We start from the raw sequence: 16988 nt of genomic DNA, 5'->3' as shown, positions 1-16988 counted from the left end.
AATAACACAAAGTTTCTCATTTTGTTTGTAAAGCTCTCAAATGATCTTAGCATTAAAATTTGCAACACAAAAGTTGTGAGTAAATGACGTAGTACCTGTCACAGCGTGGGCAAACACAGAGGGAGTGCGACGCCCGTGAGAAATACCGTAAAGTTCGACGTCGTAGCCCGAGTCATCAGTCAGGTTTGTTACTGTAACGTTACGAACTTCGCCGGGCAGCCTGAACTCCAGCGGATCAGACAGCTGCTCAGGGTCACTGACCTGGACTACAAAGCTGTTAAAGTGTCCTGATACAGTGTTCCAGAACAAACTCAGGTTATGAGGGCTCATCGACGAAGCAGCCAGAGGCCCCAACTTTGGGACATCCTCTGAATAAAAGAAGAATACGACTGTTCAGTTACTTCAGTACACACTGCAGCTGACACATCCAGGGCCAGTAAATGCATGTAGTACCTGTTGTTGCTACAGCAAACAGAGGCGGTGTATTCTGGCCATCACCTTCACTGGCATAAAGTTTTATGCTGTAGCTCGTGCTCGCCTTGAGCCCGGCCATTACTGTAGAGCGAACATCTCCTGGAAGAGTGCGCCCCATTGCCTGCGAGGGCAAAGCAGACTCTCTGACTTCTACTATAAACCTATCAAATTCCTTCTCTCCTGTTCGCCATGACAGAGAGAATCTGTCAGAGGTAACCTTAGAAACAACTAGCTTGGACAAATCGGGCTCTTCAGCTATAAGGGAGAGAAACATACAGCATTTATCTGTTTGTTGAAACTAAAGACATATGTCCACATCAACTTTTCAACACAACTTGTGAAGCTAAAAGAAAAAAGCCAGCTTTATTCAATGCAGATAAAGTCCAAATACCTGTGGATGCAACAATACTGACAGCATTCGAACGAGATCCCTTGAAAGTCCCGTAGAGGTAGATTACATAATGCGTGCTGGGCCTGAGCCCGTCAATGTCAAGGGATGTTACATTACTGGAGATGTTGTATTCCTTTGGCTCCGTCAGCCAATCAGAGTCAATTATCTCCAGGATAAAACCATCAAACCGTCTCTCAGCACCATTCCACTGGATTGTAAAGCTCTCGGATGTTATGTTTGAGACGTATAGTTTGCCAATCACAGGCTGAGTCGCTAAAGAAAGAAACCAATGGTTAGACACGTCATTCTGCAGGATAATGATTAAACTAATAGTATTATCAACGTTTAAATACATGCATGTGTATATGTATGAAAATGCAAGTAAAAAATAAACCCTGTAACAGAAGTTGTGGAAACAAATGATTTACAAATGCATTAAAGTTAAGGAAAAAACACAAAAAGCATTTATGTGAATAGCTAGAAACTATAGTCCTACAAGTTTTTACCTAAATGTACAAATATAATTAGGGAGAAGGATTACATGCACGTAGAGCACTATTCCGTCAAGCAGTTTGTTAGTTAATTTATGGAAAGAATGCCATAACCTAAACAAAAATCTGTTAAATCTGCATAACATGCAGTATAGGGCAGATAAATGCACACACTTGATGTAAAACAAGGTGACAGCAACGTTTACTTCAGTTTGCATAAGGAGCTGTTTACCTTGATAACGACAAGAAGATTTAATCATTTGCCACCTAGTAGTTCAAAAGGAAATAAGGATATTTATGAAGATACTCTGGGAAAATGATCAGCTATCTTGCATTCACTCCCACAAACTCCCAGAAGTCGACTGACATGGATACTCATGCATGCCATGACTGTTTACACACACGGGCAAATGATTGCTCAAGGTTAATCGATTACACACTGAATGAAGGCCGACGCATGAAATGAGGCAGTCACGCTGTCGTGGTAAAACGAGTGGGGAGAGGGAAAGTTATTGGTTTTGCTTTTGCAATCATTGCAGCACATCAGCATCAGAATTGACCACAATGCAGGGATGGCAGGGGGAGGGGCTTCATGCACTTTGGTGGCTGGGATGGGGGGAGCAGTCCCGAGTAAGAATAAGTGTTTGGTTCATTGATGCGACATCGGCACCCATGACCCCGCCCTCTCTCAGTAAAATAGAAACAGTGACTGGAGGGTGGAAATGGGGGATGTTGGTTAGGATGCAGCAGTTTGATGCACCGAGGCTTTGATGTTTCACAGTTATGCCAGAAATAGAAACAGTTATTTAGTTCTTGTTTCATGCAGTCCGATGTGCACGCTGTACTGAGTGTAACTACCAAGCAATGTTTTTGTTTACTTTGACTCAAATAAAGAGATTAAATAAATATAGAGACAATTCAACTGCAACAATAAGTTACAGGTACCTGTGGTGGCTTCACTGTACAGGGGTTCAAGGAAGGAGCCCTGATGCATCCCATACAGGCCAACCATGTAGCTGGTGTTAGGGTTCAACCCAGAGATACCCAGGCTCAAAGCGTCGCCAGAGAGAGTGAGGTTCTGGCTCTCTTCAAAATTCTCCATGTTTGTTACCTCAATGACAAAGCTGTCAAAGCCCCCCCCAGTGAGGCTCCAGGATGCAGTGAAACCATCCCAGGAAATTTCGGATATGGTGAGGTTCACTATAGTCGGCTTCAGCTCAGCTGGTAGACAAACACATTAGATTGTGATCAATTCAACAGCAAGACGAATCTTTGACTTTACGTCACATTCCTACATGCCAACTAGAAAACTGCATGTTTGAGTCACGAGTTTTTCATAAAGAACATTTATTTTTTTTTAAAGAACATTTCTAAAACTAACTTAGAATTCAAGAAAAAAAAACGTATTACTGAGGTCGCTCAGGAGTGGTGTGCAGCGTGTTTAGGTTTGAAATACTATTGTGAAGAATTTTCAACTGATTTACCTGTATAAGATATTAGTTTGATGCTTTCTAATGAAGGTAGGTTTCGTGTAGACGGCTCTTTTCTGAAGGTTATTTGTGCAGATGTAACTGCCTCTTTAACATAGCAAGCATCTTAATGTGGAGGAAGGTTCTGTTCACCCCCATGGCCCTTTAGGCTCTGCTGTCTAGGGCCTCAACTCCTGAAAGGGTTTCCCATGGCAAAGTTGCCTCAGGGGAGAGGTCAAAGTGTTACTTCACCAAGAATAGAGAGACTTGGCATCCCTCTAGAGCAGGGGTATTCAATTCCAGACCTGGAGGGCCAGTATCCAGCAGGTTTTAGTTGTTTCTCTGCTCCAACACACAGTGGCTGAATCACCTGTGCATCAGCATCAGGTTCTGCAGAAGCCTGTTAAAACCTGCTGATTGAAATCAGGTGTGTTGAAGCAGTTCAAACCAAAATGTGCTGGACACCGGCCCCGGCTCTACAGCCACGTTTGGTGGGGCTTCTCAACAAGTACCTACAGAGTGTTTCTTTGGCTCCTGGAACTCAGCCTGGCACGACCAAAAAAGGCTACACAAGCTCTCTGTAAGGACATCTCTCTGCCTGGGATTACGGAAGTCAAAATTGGGTGCATTGAAGGTTGAATACCATACCATATAGTGAGCAAAAATGTTGGGCTTGTGAGTGAGGTTGAGCAGTAAATACAGCTAGACACTGAGCCTGAAATCAGCAGTCTCATCTAAAAAGCAGCTGAAAACGCATCTGTTCAGGCTGCTTTGGTGTGACCTCCTGTTCATCTTCTTCTTCCTCACTGGGAGGAGGAAGTTCAGGTCAGGTCCTGTTCATTTGGTTTCTCCCGATTGTTGGCAGCGCTGAGCTGCTGTGATTTTGAGGTTAACGATAAACCAAGAAAGCTAAAAACCTCCACACACAACTTGGGCACTGAAAGCTAACTCCTGGAGAGGGATTGTGCTCGCCTCCCCGGGAATTACCAATGGGGAAGAGGTAAGAATTGAACTTTTTCTGGTGAATGAGAGTCCACTTACTGCAGTGTGAAGGTTCTGGCTGTTCTTTGTACTCATGCACTGAAATGGTGTGTAGAAGGGGAGGGTCAAGCCTGGTTTTTACTCCTCCATGAGCTCGGCAATGGAGACACGCACACGGAGTGTTGGAAAGGTTTTCACATTCGAACTTTCGTTCGGAGTGTTGCAAAGTAATTCCCCGCCAGGACAACAGAGGGTGCGGCGTTTTTCTGTGGTATCCTGCCACCATAATACTCATGTATCCAGTCCACGATAGCGTATTTACTGATATATTTCAGTGACTTTATGACGGACAAATTTGTCCTGCATTCTCCTCCACCTCTTCATGCGGTCGCCACCTCTAAACCCCCATTTCCTGTTGTTTCCGTCCACGTTCCCTCCGTATTTTGTACTCCTTCTAGGGTGAATAAATGTTAATATTTTCAGACTTCTTCCGCGATGCGTTCTTAAATCCGTTCTGGGTCTGCCGCTAAACATCCATTTTACTTTTTGGGGGGGAAACCAGTGCAGTGGTCCAATGGTGGAGTGTCCACGCTGAGACTGGGAGATCAGGGTTTAATTCCTGGTCGGGTCGTACCAAAGACTTTGAAAAAATGGGACCCAATGTCTCCCTGCTTGACGCTTACCAGTAAGGGTTTGGATTGGGGGGTTAAACCACCAAATGGTTCCCGAGTGCGGCTGTGTCTGCAGGATGGGTCAAATGCGTTGAACAAATTTCGCACACACATCAGTGTGTGTGACAACTAATGGGACAAAAAATAATAATAATAAAAAATGACGTTGCTGGTGAGGAATTTACAGGACGCGGCTTCCTGACCAATCACAAGCTTGCGGTCTCCGTCACTTTGAAAGTATGTTTTAAATTGTGGGCATGTCTCTGTCACCATCTGTGAGCTTGTCGGAGAGCACTTGTGCCGACGCATAACGGCGCTTGTGTCTCCGCACCGACGCAAACGAAGAAGTATAAATCAGGCTTGAGATGGGAGCCCGCCGCTGCGCACACAGCTGCAATTACTAGTCAGCCGAAGGCTGATTATTAGGGCCAATGCCACAAAAAGACAAGGAGATGACAGGGAAATGTCTGATGGTGACCCTGACAGGACATGAGCGCTGAGAGCATGGACTGCAATAGTAAAAAGTTAAGCTGAGGTGTCTGTGTGAGTATGTGTGCAAACCCCGACTGGTGGCACAGGTCTAGTGCTACACGCACCAGTAGGAGTACAGAGGACCTAACCTTCACAAGTTCAGGATGCTGTGTTGGAAAAGGTGCCATTGTTTTTGGGGGGCAAGAGACAATAACTGTCTTTATAAGGTCATCACACCAGCAGCTCCAAGTCTTAATCATGTAATGAAGGAAAATATATTACTGATCGCCACCTCGAGCTGACGTTAGTCTGGTGCCACAGTAACTTTCTGGACATACCCTATGAGAGACAGTAGGGAGTATATTGTGGGGACAGTCCAGGAAAGCTTGACAGATTTTAGGTGGACATTTATAGCCTCATTTACGTACAGCTTCCAGGAGCTGTGGCTAGAAGGTGACTGGTGACTGTTGTAGAAGAGACCTGAAGACTCAAAATTGGATATCAGTGGTAATTTTTAATTTGTCCGGCTAAAGATCTCCTAAAGCTCTTTAGGTTGTAGCTGTTCCAGATGGCAGGCCCTGAATGGCCAGATTCTGTGGTAATGAAAAGAAAAACTGGGGTATCAGATGAATTTGTGGAGGCCATGGAGAAGAACTTTTGATTGCCCTTGAAGAGATTTTGGCAAACCAATCAAGCTATTTTCCTTCTAGGTTGTTGGACAAGAAGCTCCAACTTCTCCGTGTCGCCTCAATGACGCTCGGGGAATTCTTAGATCAAACCGCGAGCCGGCGTTTTGCCGACGCTAGCACTTCCGCGTCGGTAAAGCCACGCTCGCCACAGCTCAACCCCCTTATCCAGCCGACTAGTCTGACAGGATGACTGAGTCCATTAACCCAGCGGAGTTTGAGCGTATGAAGAACGAGGTTGTTCAGCTCCACGCTTTGGTGCTTTGGACTTTTGGCGCATCCTCCTTTAAATAAAGGAATTATTTTATTTAACCACTCCTGCCTTGAGTCGTTCCGGGAATTCTGCATCTTGGGTCCAAACCTCCTGCTCCTCAGCGTGACACATACCTGATGTTTAGTGGGAGAGAGTTCCAACGTGTGGGGGCAGCGACTGCAAAGGCTCGAACCCCCATGGTGCATTGTTTTGATTATGACGTGAATGTTTAAGCTTCACGTGCCTTTCTTAGCATAACACATAGTTTTTATTTGATGTCATCAATTAAATAAACATTATAGCTACGCTGCGATCAGAATATCTGAAAATCATTTGTAATAAAACACAAACCATCTTTGGAATTGGAGCTAATTTTAAGTGTCCACATCACAACAATAAGGAGAACTAAGGTGATGGGTTGTGATGACGCCAACTGTAAGAGAAATTGACGCCATGTACCTGTAGTAGCAGCAACTCTCAGAGGTAAAGATGGCTTCCTGTCCACCTGCCCTTCTAAGGTTATGTTATATTGTGTAGCAGGATAAAGACTCTTTATTTCAGCTGCTCTTGAAGTTCCAGGTAATGTGGTCACGAGAGCCTGCGCTGCTGCTGATGGAGCAATCAGCTCTACTAAAAAGCTGTCAAATGCTCCATCAGGCGCTGACCAAGCCAGACTCATACTTGTGGTGGTAACGTTGACCGTTAGGTCGCCAAGCAGGTTCGTACCTGAGCTTTCAGGCTCAGCCCCAGAACTCATCACAACAGCATCAGATGTGGGCAGTGCTTCATTGTTTAGTGAAAGTAGAAGATCTGGGCTTTCATTCTCCAGAGTGGACAGTAGGGTTTCCAGAGCTTCTTCTAGAGGTGCTAAAGCAAATAAAGGCTGATTAAACAGTGAATCTCTCACTGGCTTTGCTGAAGAAAAATCCTGTGAATAGAAAATTGGGTTAAAATAGAAACAAATCAATTCTTCTGTAGACTTTTGCCTGTCATCTAATCAGAAATGTCCTTGTTTATTTCACAGTTTAGTCATACAGCAGCAACTGATGCATTAATAGCACTTGAGTCAGTGCCATTAATTGCTTGAAGGTGCTGAATAGTCCACCAGAGTGGAAGTACACAGTTCCCTTCAACTGGATCCCAAAGCCATGCAAGAGCCATGATGTTTCTGATGCCCTAAAGAAAGACTGGCATCACTTAGACGACGTGCACATGACATTTGATATAATTCTTTAGTTGGCTGTGTAAAAAGAATTTAATTCTTTAAAAAGGAGGTTAGACTAAATAGATGGTTATTTGTAGGAGGCCCCTTCACACTGGATTAAAACCCCACTACGTTCTTCATGGCCTCCAAAAAAATGTAGCTGGATCGCAACTACATTTGGAAGACATCCTTCCGTGAGATTCCCTTCTATTATCCATGTGCTCAAGATTCCCACATCCCGTAGCTTTCTTTCTATTTTATACAATATCATCACAACAGTCCTACCTCAATGATCACACCACGACCCAAAGCTTGATCTGCTGAGAGATCAGGTTGCATCACCATCACCGACATCACGTCTGCACTTGGCCTGTGGTCTGTGGTTAATTTTCTGTTGCCTTTACTTCGGCTATGTAGGTTACTCTGCATTCGTGTTCAACTTCCTGTCTGGTCCAATCTGAACAGCGGAGTTTGCTGCGATCTGGAAGAGTAGGGTGTAAAAAAATCGACTCGAAGCGTACGCAAAGCATCGTCACGCTTCGCTGCCGGTGGAAATGCACCCACCCACTGTAGCGATGGCTAATTGCCGCGTACTATGTCTCGTGACACTTATGCATCCAGTGGAAAAGCCTGGTTTGTGTGGAGGAATAAAGATAACATTAAATATTATACTTAAATAGTCACTCATTAATGAACACATTCACACGCTGATGGCCATAGGCTACAAAGTATCTATGGCTGTCCCAGGGCACTCTCTCATTGGTAAGGCTGCTTTACCATCAACACCAATCGACCACTCTGGAGGTAGGTGAAGCATCTTCTCCAAGGACACAACAACTGAGGTGGATGGAGCTGAGATTTAAAACAGCAAGCCACTGATTACAGGGCAGACCGCAAACCCCCGAGTCTCTGATGCCCCAAGGGCGACTTTATGATGCCATCATTTGTCGATAAATATTCAAGCTTTTAAATCTGACACTACTTCAGGGGTAGCCAACCATCTTCCTATCTTAAGGGTGGAAGCCCAGCAGTTGGAGAAGGTACAAGACTTATGGTTTAGGTAAGGCCTTGGCTCCCTTCTGGGAGAAGAATGGATTTCTGTTGCTGTTATCAGCTCATGAGAATCTCATTATTATTATTATTATTATTATTATTATTAACAGTATTAATAATAACAACAACAATAATAATAAATAATAATAACAACAATTGTATTAATAATAATAATAAAAATAATAATAATAATAATAATGATTAATTGGATTTATAAAGTGCTTGTTTAGGCACTAAAAGCACTTCCCATTGTTCACACACTCTCGCATTCACACACTGCCGGTGATGGTAAGCTACTATGTAGCCACAGCTGTCTTCGGGCATCTGACAGAGGCAAGGCTGCCATTTTGCGTCACTAACCCCTCTAGCACCCACCAACACAGGCAAGTCGGGTGAAGTGTCTTGCCCTAGGACACAACAGCAGGAATTCCCTGGCGGGAGACGGTATCAATCCCGTTATCATCCAATCACAAGGCAGCCCACTCTACCTCCTGAGCTACTGCTGCCCCCTCTTGGGGCTGATCCTGAGTTAAAATGGCAGCAATCAGCGTAGCATCCATGTTGGTAGGAGGACTGCAATAACCAACCTGGAGCAGAGGTGTGTGACCATCATGCAGGTTGTAGTCAAGTCTAGACGCCAGTCCCGCTTCAAATTCTGAATCACCAAGTTGTGATTGTTGGGACCATGTCATGGACCTCGTGTTCCAGCTGCAACTAAGTTCCCTCAGTCTTCATCCAGGAACAATTACAATAATAAACCACCGCAAACACACGTATAAAGCTTAGCGCATTGTCAATAAACACCTAAAGACCTCATCAAGACCCTTCAAAGGTCTTCCTCATTCTGGATATTTTTAAGCCGTAGCAGGGTCTTCATCCTGTGTGAGGGGGTGTGAAATAAGCAGCATCCTGCCTTAGCAAAAGAAATGAGAGGCGAGATCACACTTTCTTTGGATTGTTTCAGCATGCCAAACTATGCAGAGAATCATTTCTATTAGAAATATTATTATTAGAAAGAGACCAGCATGCAAATCCTACTGTCAGAGACTGGTCAACTTCAAAAGAGAAGCATGTACCTGTGACTGCAACAGCTTCAAGTAGCACAGATGATTCCTGGCTACTTGTTACTCCCTTTAAGTGTATTTGATATTCTGTCAACGGCTTCAGGCCGGTGAGTCTAGACCCACGGGCATCTCCAGGAAGTTTGACCTCTCTCAAACCCCACAACTGCTGAGTGCCTTTATATGACACAACTAAATTATCATAAACATTGTGAGGCTTTAGTTTCCAAGAGAGGTCAAATCCGTCAAACGTGATGCCGGAAACAGTCAGCACTCCGAGCTCATCCTCAAGCTCTGCCCCAGAAAACTGGGACTCAGATGGTTGTAAAACCCCAGAGCTATTCTCTGAGTCTCTGGGAGCTGTTTGCTCATGGATGTCTGAGTTAGCAGAATAAAAGGTGAAAGAGGCTACAAAAACAAACAAACAAACAAACAAACAAACAAACAAAGGCACAAATCAGGTAAGAATACACTCCAGTTAGTTCAGTGATCATAGGTGGCACATTTATGGCAAACCCAAAGTCTCCTGAAAACAGTAAATATATATTTGAAAGATAAAAGAAGAAGCATCTCTGCAGCTGTGCTAGATCAGTTCTGAGCCTTTTTCAAAACTCAAAAGAAAAATTAATTACACACAAATTTTATATACTCTGATGACTTCACTATGGTGGCCCTTACAGTTCAACAGAATATAAAAGTCACAGTGATTACAAAATGGTAGCATTCAACTGAAACTTGTGTTAAAACAGAAGTTATGATAATATCTGATTTCTGCCATAAGCCTAGCCACACCAGCATTTGGGACCTGGTTGTGACTACTGCAAGGGAACATCTCTGAAGGGCGTTAGATCATGTGTGGGTGCCAAGAAGGACGTGCCTGTGGTGATTTTCATGTTCTGTCACCGGAATGTGCATCACTCAGTTCAGCTACAAAATGAGGCAGCTAGCTGATTTGAATAATGAGCGATCAGACTACTTTAAAGTATTTTGGGACAGCAGTAGCTCAGGAGGTAGAGCAGATTGTCCAGGATTTGGAAGGTTGCAGGTTCAGTCCCAGCTCAGACCAGATAATGATGCTGTTGTGTCCTTGGGCAAGACACTTAACCTGACTTGCCTGCTGATTGGTCTAAGGTATTACTGCTCTTGCTAGACCTTTCAGCAGCTTTTGATACTGTGGACCACCTTATTCTGTTGGACCGTCTTGAGTCTTGGGTTGGGGTAAAGGGGGTTGCACTTGAATGGTTTCACTCCTATTTATCCAACAGATCTGTTACTGTTCAGATTGGCGATTGTTCCTCCTCCTTTCTCCTTCTGCCTTGGGGTGTACTGCAGGGCTCTGTTCTGGGGCCTCTTCTTTTCTCTATATATCTCCTACCACTGGGCAAAATCCTAAATTGGCACAGTCTTAATTATCACATCTATGCTGACGATTGTCAAATATATGTGGTACAAAAAAATGGAAATGTGGACTCTCGTCTTGCGGCATGCCTGGCAGATGTAAAGGGCTGGCTAGTGGCCAATTTGCTCAGGTTGAATGATTTAAAGACTGAGTCCATTGTCTTTGATCCCCGCAATCTTTCTGGCTCTCAATCCACTTGATGGTTTAAACCCTAAGCAGTGTGTAATAAGCCTCTAGGTAAAAGTGGATGCCAACCTCTCAATGACTCCTCAGATCAACTCAGTGGTGAGGTCTTGTTTTTATCAGTTATGCCGCCTAACTCGTTTAAGACCAATCTTAAAGAGGAAGCACTTGGAATCAGTCATCCACGCTTTCGTTACCTCTCGCTTGGACTACGCTAATGCACAATTAGCTGGAACTCCTGTCTCTGCCTTGAACCGGTTGCAGGTTGTCCAAAATGCCGCTGCTAGGTTTTTAACTAACACAAGTCAACATAGCCATATTACACCAGTCCTGGAACCTCTTCACTGGCTCCCCATCACATTTTGTGTGCATTTGAAGATATTGATGTTTGTTTTTAAAGCTCTACACAACCTAGCACCTCCTTACCTGTCCGACCTGCTGACTCCCTATGTACCTACTCGTATGATGAGGTCAGCTGACCATCTACTGCTTTGCACTCCCCGGATGGCCTACAAATCACGAGGTGAACATGCATTTGCCCATGCTGCCCCCATGCTCTGAAACTCATTGCCCATTACAGTTAGGCTGGCATCCTCTCTGCCTGTTTTTAAATCTCGTTTAAAAACCTACTTTTATGACTTGGTGATTTATGTTATTGCACTATGATTTTATAGTTTTTTATTGTTGTGTTTTATCTTCTTATTTTTTATTTCTTTTTGTTTTATTTGACCCTGCCTGTTCAGCACTTTAGTCAGCTCTCACACTGAGTTTTAAATTGTGCTATATAAATAAAGTTGGTATGGTATAGTATGGCATAGTATAGTGTGATCAGAGGGATCGGTGGCGCCTGTGTCAGTGCGCCCCAGGGCAGCTGTGGCTACATCGTACCTCTCTCTCTAGAGGGGTTTCAAGCACATAAAGAGCTGTGATTGGTCCATAATGGTGGGCCAATCATAGCGCTCTATCTGCTTAGTGAACAAATCACAGAGCTTTATCCGCTTTGCGGGCCAATCAGGGCACTCTATATGCCTGGTGGGTGGGATGATGCAACAGAGTGAAACAAGATGGCGACAGCTCATTAGAAACGGCTTTGACATCAATTTTGGACTATTAGAACTTGGGCTTCATTAGAATCAGGAGCAGATAGATGTATTTAAGTGCTTTTTTTTTCTTTTTAGAAAAAATGATGTGTTTTCTCCTTCTCCAACTGCGGACCACCTCATTTACCGATAGCTGTTGCAGTGAGTATGTCACATTCATTGTCCAGTAGCATGCAGAGATCATATGAAAGACAATGGTCGAACCCGTCCCACAACCAAGAGCCGTCAATGGAGCGTTGCCAGACTAAATAATACATTTATTTAGTCTGGCTTGCCAGGCCAAGTCAGTGGGGCAGTCGTACACACTGCCAAAGAAGACACAAACACATCAATTTTCTAAATAAAGGACCTAATTACCTCTATCTGCACTTGACTGAAAGAAAAGCCCATGTCTAAATAGTCCAAAGTTGATGTCAAAGCCATTTCAAACGAGCTGCTGCAATCTTTCTAGTTTCCCTTCTTCGTAGCTCTGCTGCTAATCCCACCCACCAAACTGACAGAGCACTGCAACTGGCAAGACACAAAACTGCTGAGGCTAAAGCTGGGCCTGTCTAGAGCTGTGGTCTTTTGCTTTTAGTCCGTCTTGATTTCTAGGCTATGTTCTTGGCAGGTAAATAATAGAAACTATGCTTTTTGGACACCTGCAATCTGAACGTACTTGAGGCTAATCTTTAAAAGTGTCAAGTTTATGGTTCCTGCTCTCGGGTTTCTAATCAAGGTCCCATTCCTTCTTTTTCATCCAGAGGTGTTAAACTGTGACACTGAACTTTAGATACTTGAGTGGGTGCATTTACGCTACAATCTAAGTGAGAATGCATTCAAATCGATTTATCTTCAAGGGCAGAATTTAGTTATCTGTGTAAACGTTGTAGGGTCATAACTTTAGGGTGATTTTTGTATTTCGCTGTGTTGTGACTTTTGCATCTACTTGAACCATATGGGCCACCATACATGTTTCCAAAGCCATACCATAGCTTACGATGTCCTGTTTCCAGTGATCGTCTTTGAAACAAAGCTGTGACTGCAGCAGTTTGAAGCTGCCGTTTACAATTCCAGCGCTAAACTCTCATCTACAAAATGATCAATTTTAAGAACTGATCAGTTCCGCTGTAACGGAGCTGTTGTCCACTCACCTGTGGATGCTGATAGTGAAACAGGCCTGCTCGTTCTCTGGCCCCTCTCTGCAGTCAAAGTGAGGGTATAGCTCATTCCAGGAGTCAGGTTAGGAAGGATGTATGTAGTTGCTGTGACTGGGATCTCTACTTCTTCTGTCTGGCCATCTCTGGAGATGTAGACCAGTCTGTATCCACTCACTTTAGCTTGGGGTTTCTGCCACCTCACCGTCAGAGACGTCTCTGTGGACTTGACTTGTTCAAAGTCCCTGGGAGGATCGAGGTCTGACCGAGGACACATGAATCACGGAAAAGAACAAAACTTCAATCCCCTCCATTAGTTTCATATCATCAATCAGTCTGTAAAAACTTGCACCGTGTGCATGGACGTAATTTTGGAGGGGGGACAGGGGGACATCCCCCCCCCCCTTCACACACACACACACACACACACACACACACACACACACACACACACACACACACACACACACACACACACACACTTTTTCCAAAGTCAAGTTTTGACCCCTGTATTTTTTACCATCCAAAAACAATGATACACTATGTTACATAGACACTGGTTGAGCTCTAGGACCAAGCAGAAAACAACCGTTTGTGTTAAAGCCCGCTTCCCATTAGAACATACTGTAAAGATACTCCCACCCCCGGTCCTCATGCCGGTTGTGTCCCCCCCCCTCCCAATTCTAAGTGAAAAATACGTCCATGACTGTGAGTATTGCTGAAACTACTGTTTGGACAGCTGCTCACCAGTCGCTGCATTAGTAGTAGCAGGGAGACTTTCCCTTTCGTTCTTTACAGCTGTCACTCCGATCCCATGCTCCGTCCCCGGATCCAACCCTTTGATACAACAAGGTGATGTTCAAATTATCAGACTAATAAACGCCAGAATGTCAAGTGTGTGTGTGTTCTCCTTCAGAAACAAATCTGCCTCTTACCGGTGATGGTAGCCTGTGTGGTGTGTCCCGGTCCCCGTGGGAACACTTCTTCACCATGAGTGGCGCCAGAGATGGGGCTGTATTTCACTCGATAGCCGCTAGCATTAGCCTGGCTGTTGGTCCACTCCAGAGTGATGCTGTCTTCTGTTTGTGACACCGCTTGCAGGCCGGTGGGGGCGTCCAGTTCTGGGTAATTATAGTTGATTTAGTTATATAAGGAATATGGAATGCTAACTGGGAAGGTTTTGTGAGATCTGAAGCACACTACACAGAGTAGGACCAAAACGTGTGGGGGTGTCTTTCATGTTCTGAAAGTCCATCCATTTTCTATACCCGCAGGGTCGCAGGGGGCAGGTGCATATGTCCAGCAATCATCGGGCAAACAGGAAGGGTACGCCCTGGAAAGATTGCCGGTCCATTGCAGGGCAACACAGAAACACACAGGCAAGCACGCTCACACCTGAGGACAATTTTAGAGAGACCAATCAACCTGACAGTCATATTTTTGGACTGTGGAAGGAAGCCGGAGTACCCGGAGAGAACCCACACATGAACAGGAGAACATGCAAACTCCATGCAGAAAGACCCCAGGCTGGGATTTGAACCTGGGACATTCTTATGGCAAGGCGCTAACCACTGCGCCACTGCACAGCCCGTTCTGAAAATCATCGGACATTTTTTTAAATTGCTGTGTGAACTAGGCCAAGTCTTTCCTATTATATTTAATCAGTTGGTGTAAAAGTAAAGAGTGACAACGGACTACCTCAAGTTAGTTCAGCACCCATCGGCTTCACCACTCGTTAAAAGGATGGATATGCCTTAGAAACTATGTCAAAGAACAGAAAACGCTGTTGTGCTCTTGCTTAGCACTCATTCTAGAGTACTTGTCAATCACACCATGCACACATGACTAGGAAATGAAAGGGGGAGTAAAGCGTTTTCTGTATTTGTTTTGTCAAACACCCACCTGTCATGAATGAGGTGGTGGCAGGGTCACTTGTTGCATCTCCACGTCTTGAAATTATTGAAACAGTGTACTCAGTGTCTGGCCTCAAACTGTCCACGCTGTACTGTTTGTCAGGAGGGAAAATGTCCACCGTGGTTTCGTTCGATGGGTCAGAGCTGGGCATGTAAAACATGGTGACTCTGTCCACATGAGCAACAGGTAGATTCCAGCTGATCAAAGCCGAAGAGTCCGTCACATCCTTCACTTCCACCTGCCGCGGACCGTCAATCTCTAGGGAATGAAATTAGGAGATAAATACATTAGATGCCATGCCAAATGTGGAATGATGATGTTTTCTACAAACTTATCCCTGTGAAAGAAATCAGGCCAGTGCTTAATCCACTGACTCTATAAGTTTTTCTTCCAGGTAGTCAGAATTAAAACTGTGCTGCACAATGTCACCCAGAGGCCCCAGGAGGTCTTAGTCCTGCTCCTGAGTGAGGAGAAAATGTCCATAGCAACGTTTTGCTGGGTTCAGGGGGGTAGTCTTTCAATGATGGGGCCTCACACACACACCAGTGTGGCTCAGTTGTTGAAATGTTGGCTGGCCATGTTGGCCTCATGCCTAGAATGCAACTCATTATGCCATCAGCATTGTTCTAGTGTACGGCAGAGATCATGGGTCTTTATGCAGAACCATCATGGGAACATGCTGCTGGTGCATGCAGCATGCTGAGAGAGCAGGAGAGCACTCCAGGGATGCAGAAAAGAGCAAAGGACATAGTTTTGGAATAGGCATGGTACTCATGATGAGTCGTTGGTAGTGTTGTGTCCTTGTAGCAAGAAGGTCACAGGTTTGAATCCCTGATGTGGGCTTTCCATGTGGCGTCTCTGCATCAAATAGAATATGTTAGAGTTGATCCAAACCAGCCGCAACGCAGAACATTTCAGGCGTGTCCCAGAAGAAACTCGCCTCACCTTGCCTTGCCGCACTGTTAAAGATAGAACTGGGTACTTTTTCTTCCGCAAGCCTGCTTCTGGGAAGTTGCAGTTAACAATGGGCACCCTGTATCTGAATAAAATGTCCGATAATTTTCAAAGTCAATTGCAGAGATGAGATTTCTCATCTAGATTACGTTAAACTGACGGATTATATACTCGTAATCTCTTAATCATCTTTACAGAAGTGCAACGATATGTTTCTCACAGATTTAATCCAGGCACTGGAGAGTCACAACATTATATGACATCAAACTGTGAGATCGAACGTGATCTCCTTCTTCTTCTTGGTTTAAATGGATACTAGGCAGTTTTGGCTTGTTTTTAACTCCCCCTAGTGTCTGTTTAGTACAATTAAAATTGAAATGTTCCTCCTCACTGTGCATTTGATTTTTTAACACTTTAATCTAACTGCTGAAATGTATCATCAGCCTTTATTAGTTTCTACAGGAGTGACTCATCACTAAATCAAACAAATCAGCTGTGTTCACGATCTAAAACATGCAGGAAATGAGCTGGAAGCAAACTGCAGTGCTAACCTGTCAAATCCACTTTACTAAGTCCAACAGGATGGCATAAACAAGCCGTGACCTTTGAAGTCTCGAGGGATTTTGTGATCTTGCGAGTCCAGCAAGAAGGTTGGCGGAGAAGCTGCTCCCCAATGTAGATTGACGCACCACAACGTACGTGAGTAAACCGTTTCATTGCCATCCCACGCCGCTGATGCCACCAGGGTGGATCGGGGGTTAGCATGTTCTCCTTCTGCATTTGTGGCTTTTCTACGTGTCCTCCCACAGACCAAAAACACGCATGCCAGATACTCATGAGTCGCTTTGGACAAAAGTGTTTGATTAAAGTCTCTTTCCGGAGTATTTCTCTTATCTGATGGCACCATCTAGTGGCTGACAAGCATATCGCACAAAAAGTCTGTTGCTCGGCTTTTTAAGATGGCGACTTCACATTTCTGTTTACAAATGTGCTTCTGTAGCCGACAAACAGCTAAAACACATTGCTTTACGAGTATTATTCTCATGTTATGTTGTGTTCTCATGTATTTATATTTTAGAGACTTTCTTGTCTGTGAA

At 44.3% G+C, this 16988-nt stretch overlaps 1 protein-coding gene across 6 annotated transcripts in view; it reads right to left on the bottom strand.

The window, feature by feature from the left end:
* Nucleotides 1–16988, bottom strand: part of tnca (tenascin Ca) — a 56417-nt gene that overhangs the window by 17831 nt on the left and 21598 nt on the right. For 2 of the 6 annotated variants that reach the window (XM_015943149.3, XM_015943147.3), the window contains exons 7-16: nucleotides 14926–15195; nucleotides 13959–14144; nucleotides 13771–13860; nucleotides 13021–13284; nucleotides 9221–9613; nucleotides 6614–6754; nucleotides 2302–2577; nucleotides 866–1138; nucleotides 454–729; nucleotides 96–368 (exon numbers count right to left, since the gene is read on the bottom strand). In XM_015943149.3, coding sequence (XP_015798635.3) covers nucleotides 96–368; nucleotides 454–729; nucleotides 866–1138; nucleotides 2302–2577; nucleotides 6614–6754; nucleotides 9221–9613; nucleotides 13021–13284; nucleotides 13771–13860; nucleotides 13959–14144; nucleotides 14926–15195 — 2442 coding nt within the window. The remainder of the gene's footprint in view (nucleotides 1–95; nucleotides 369–453; nucleotides 730–865; nucleotides 1139–2301; nucleotides 2578–6613; nucleotides 6755–9220; nucleotides 9614–13020; nucleotides 13285–13770; nucleotides 13861–13958; nucleotides 14145–14925; nucleotides 15196–16988) is intronic. The other 4 variants (XM_015943150.3, XM_015943151.3, XM_015943152.3 and 1 more) reach the window with 4 other exon arrangements.

This window comes from Nothobranchius furzeri, chromosome 6 (assembly GCF_043380555.1).
Source record: "Nothobranchius furzeri strain GRZ-AD chromosome 6, NfurGRZ-RIMD1, whole genome shotgun sequence".
Classification (NCBI taxonomy): Eukaryota; Metazoa; Chordata; class Actinopteri; order Cyprinodontiformes; family Nothobranchiidae; genus Nothobranchius; species Nothobranchius furzeri.
This window is presented reverse-complemented; position numbering and strand designations above follow the sequence as displayed.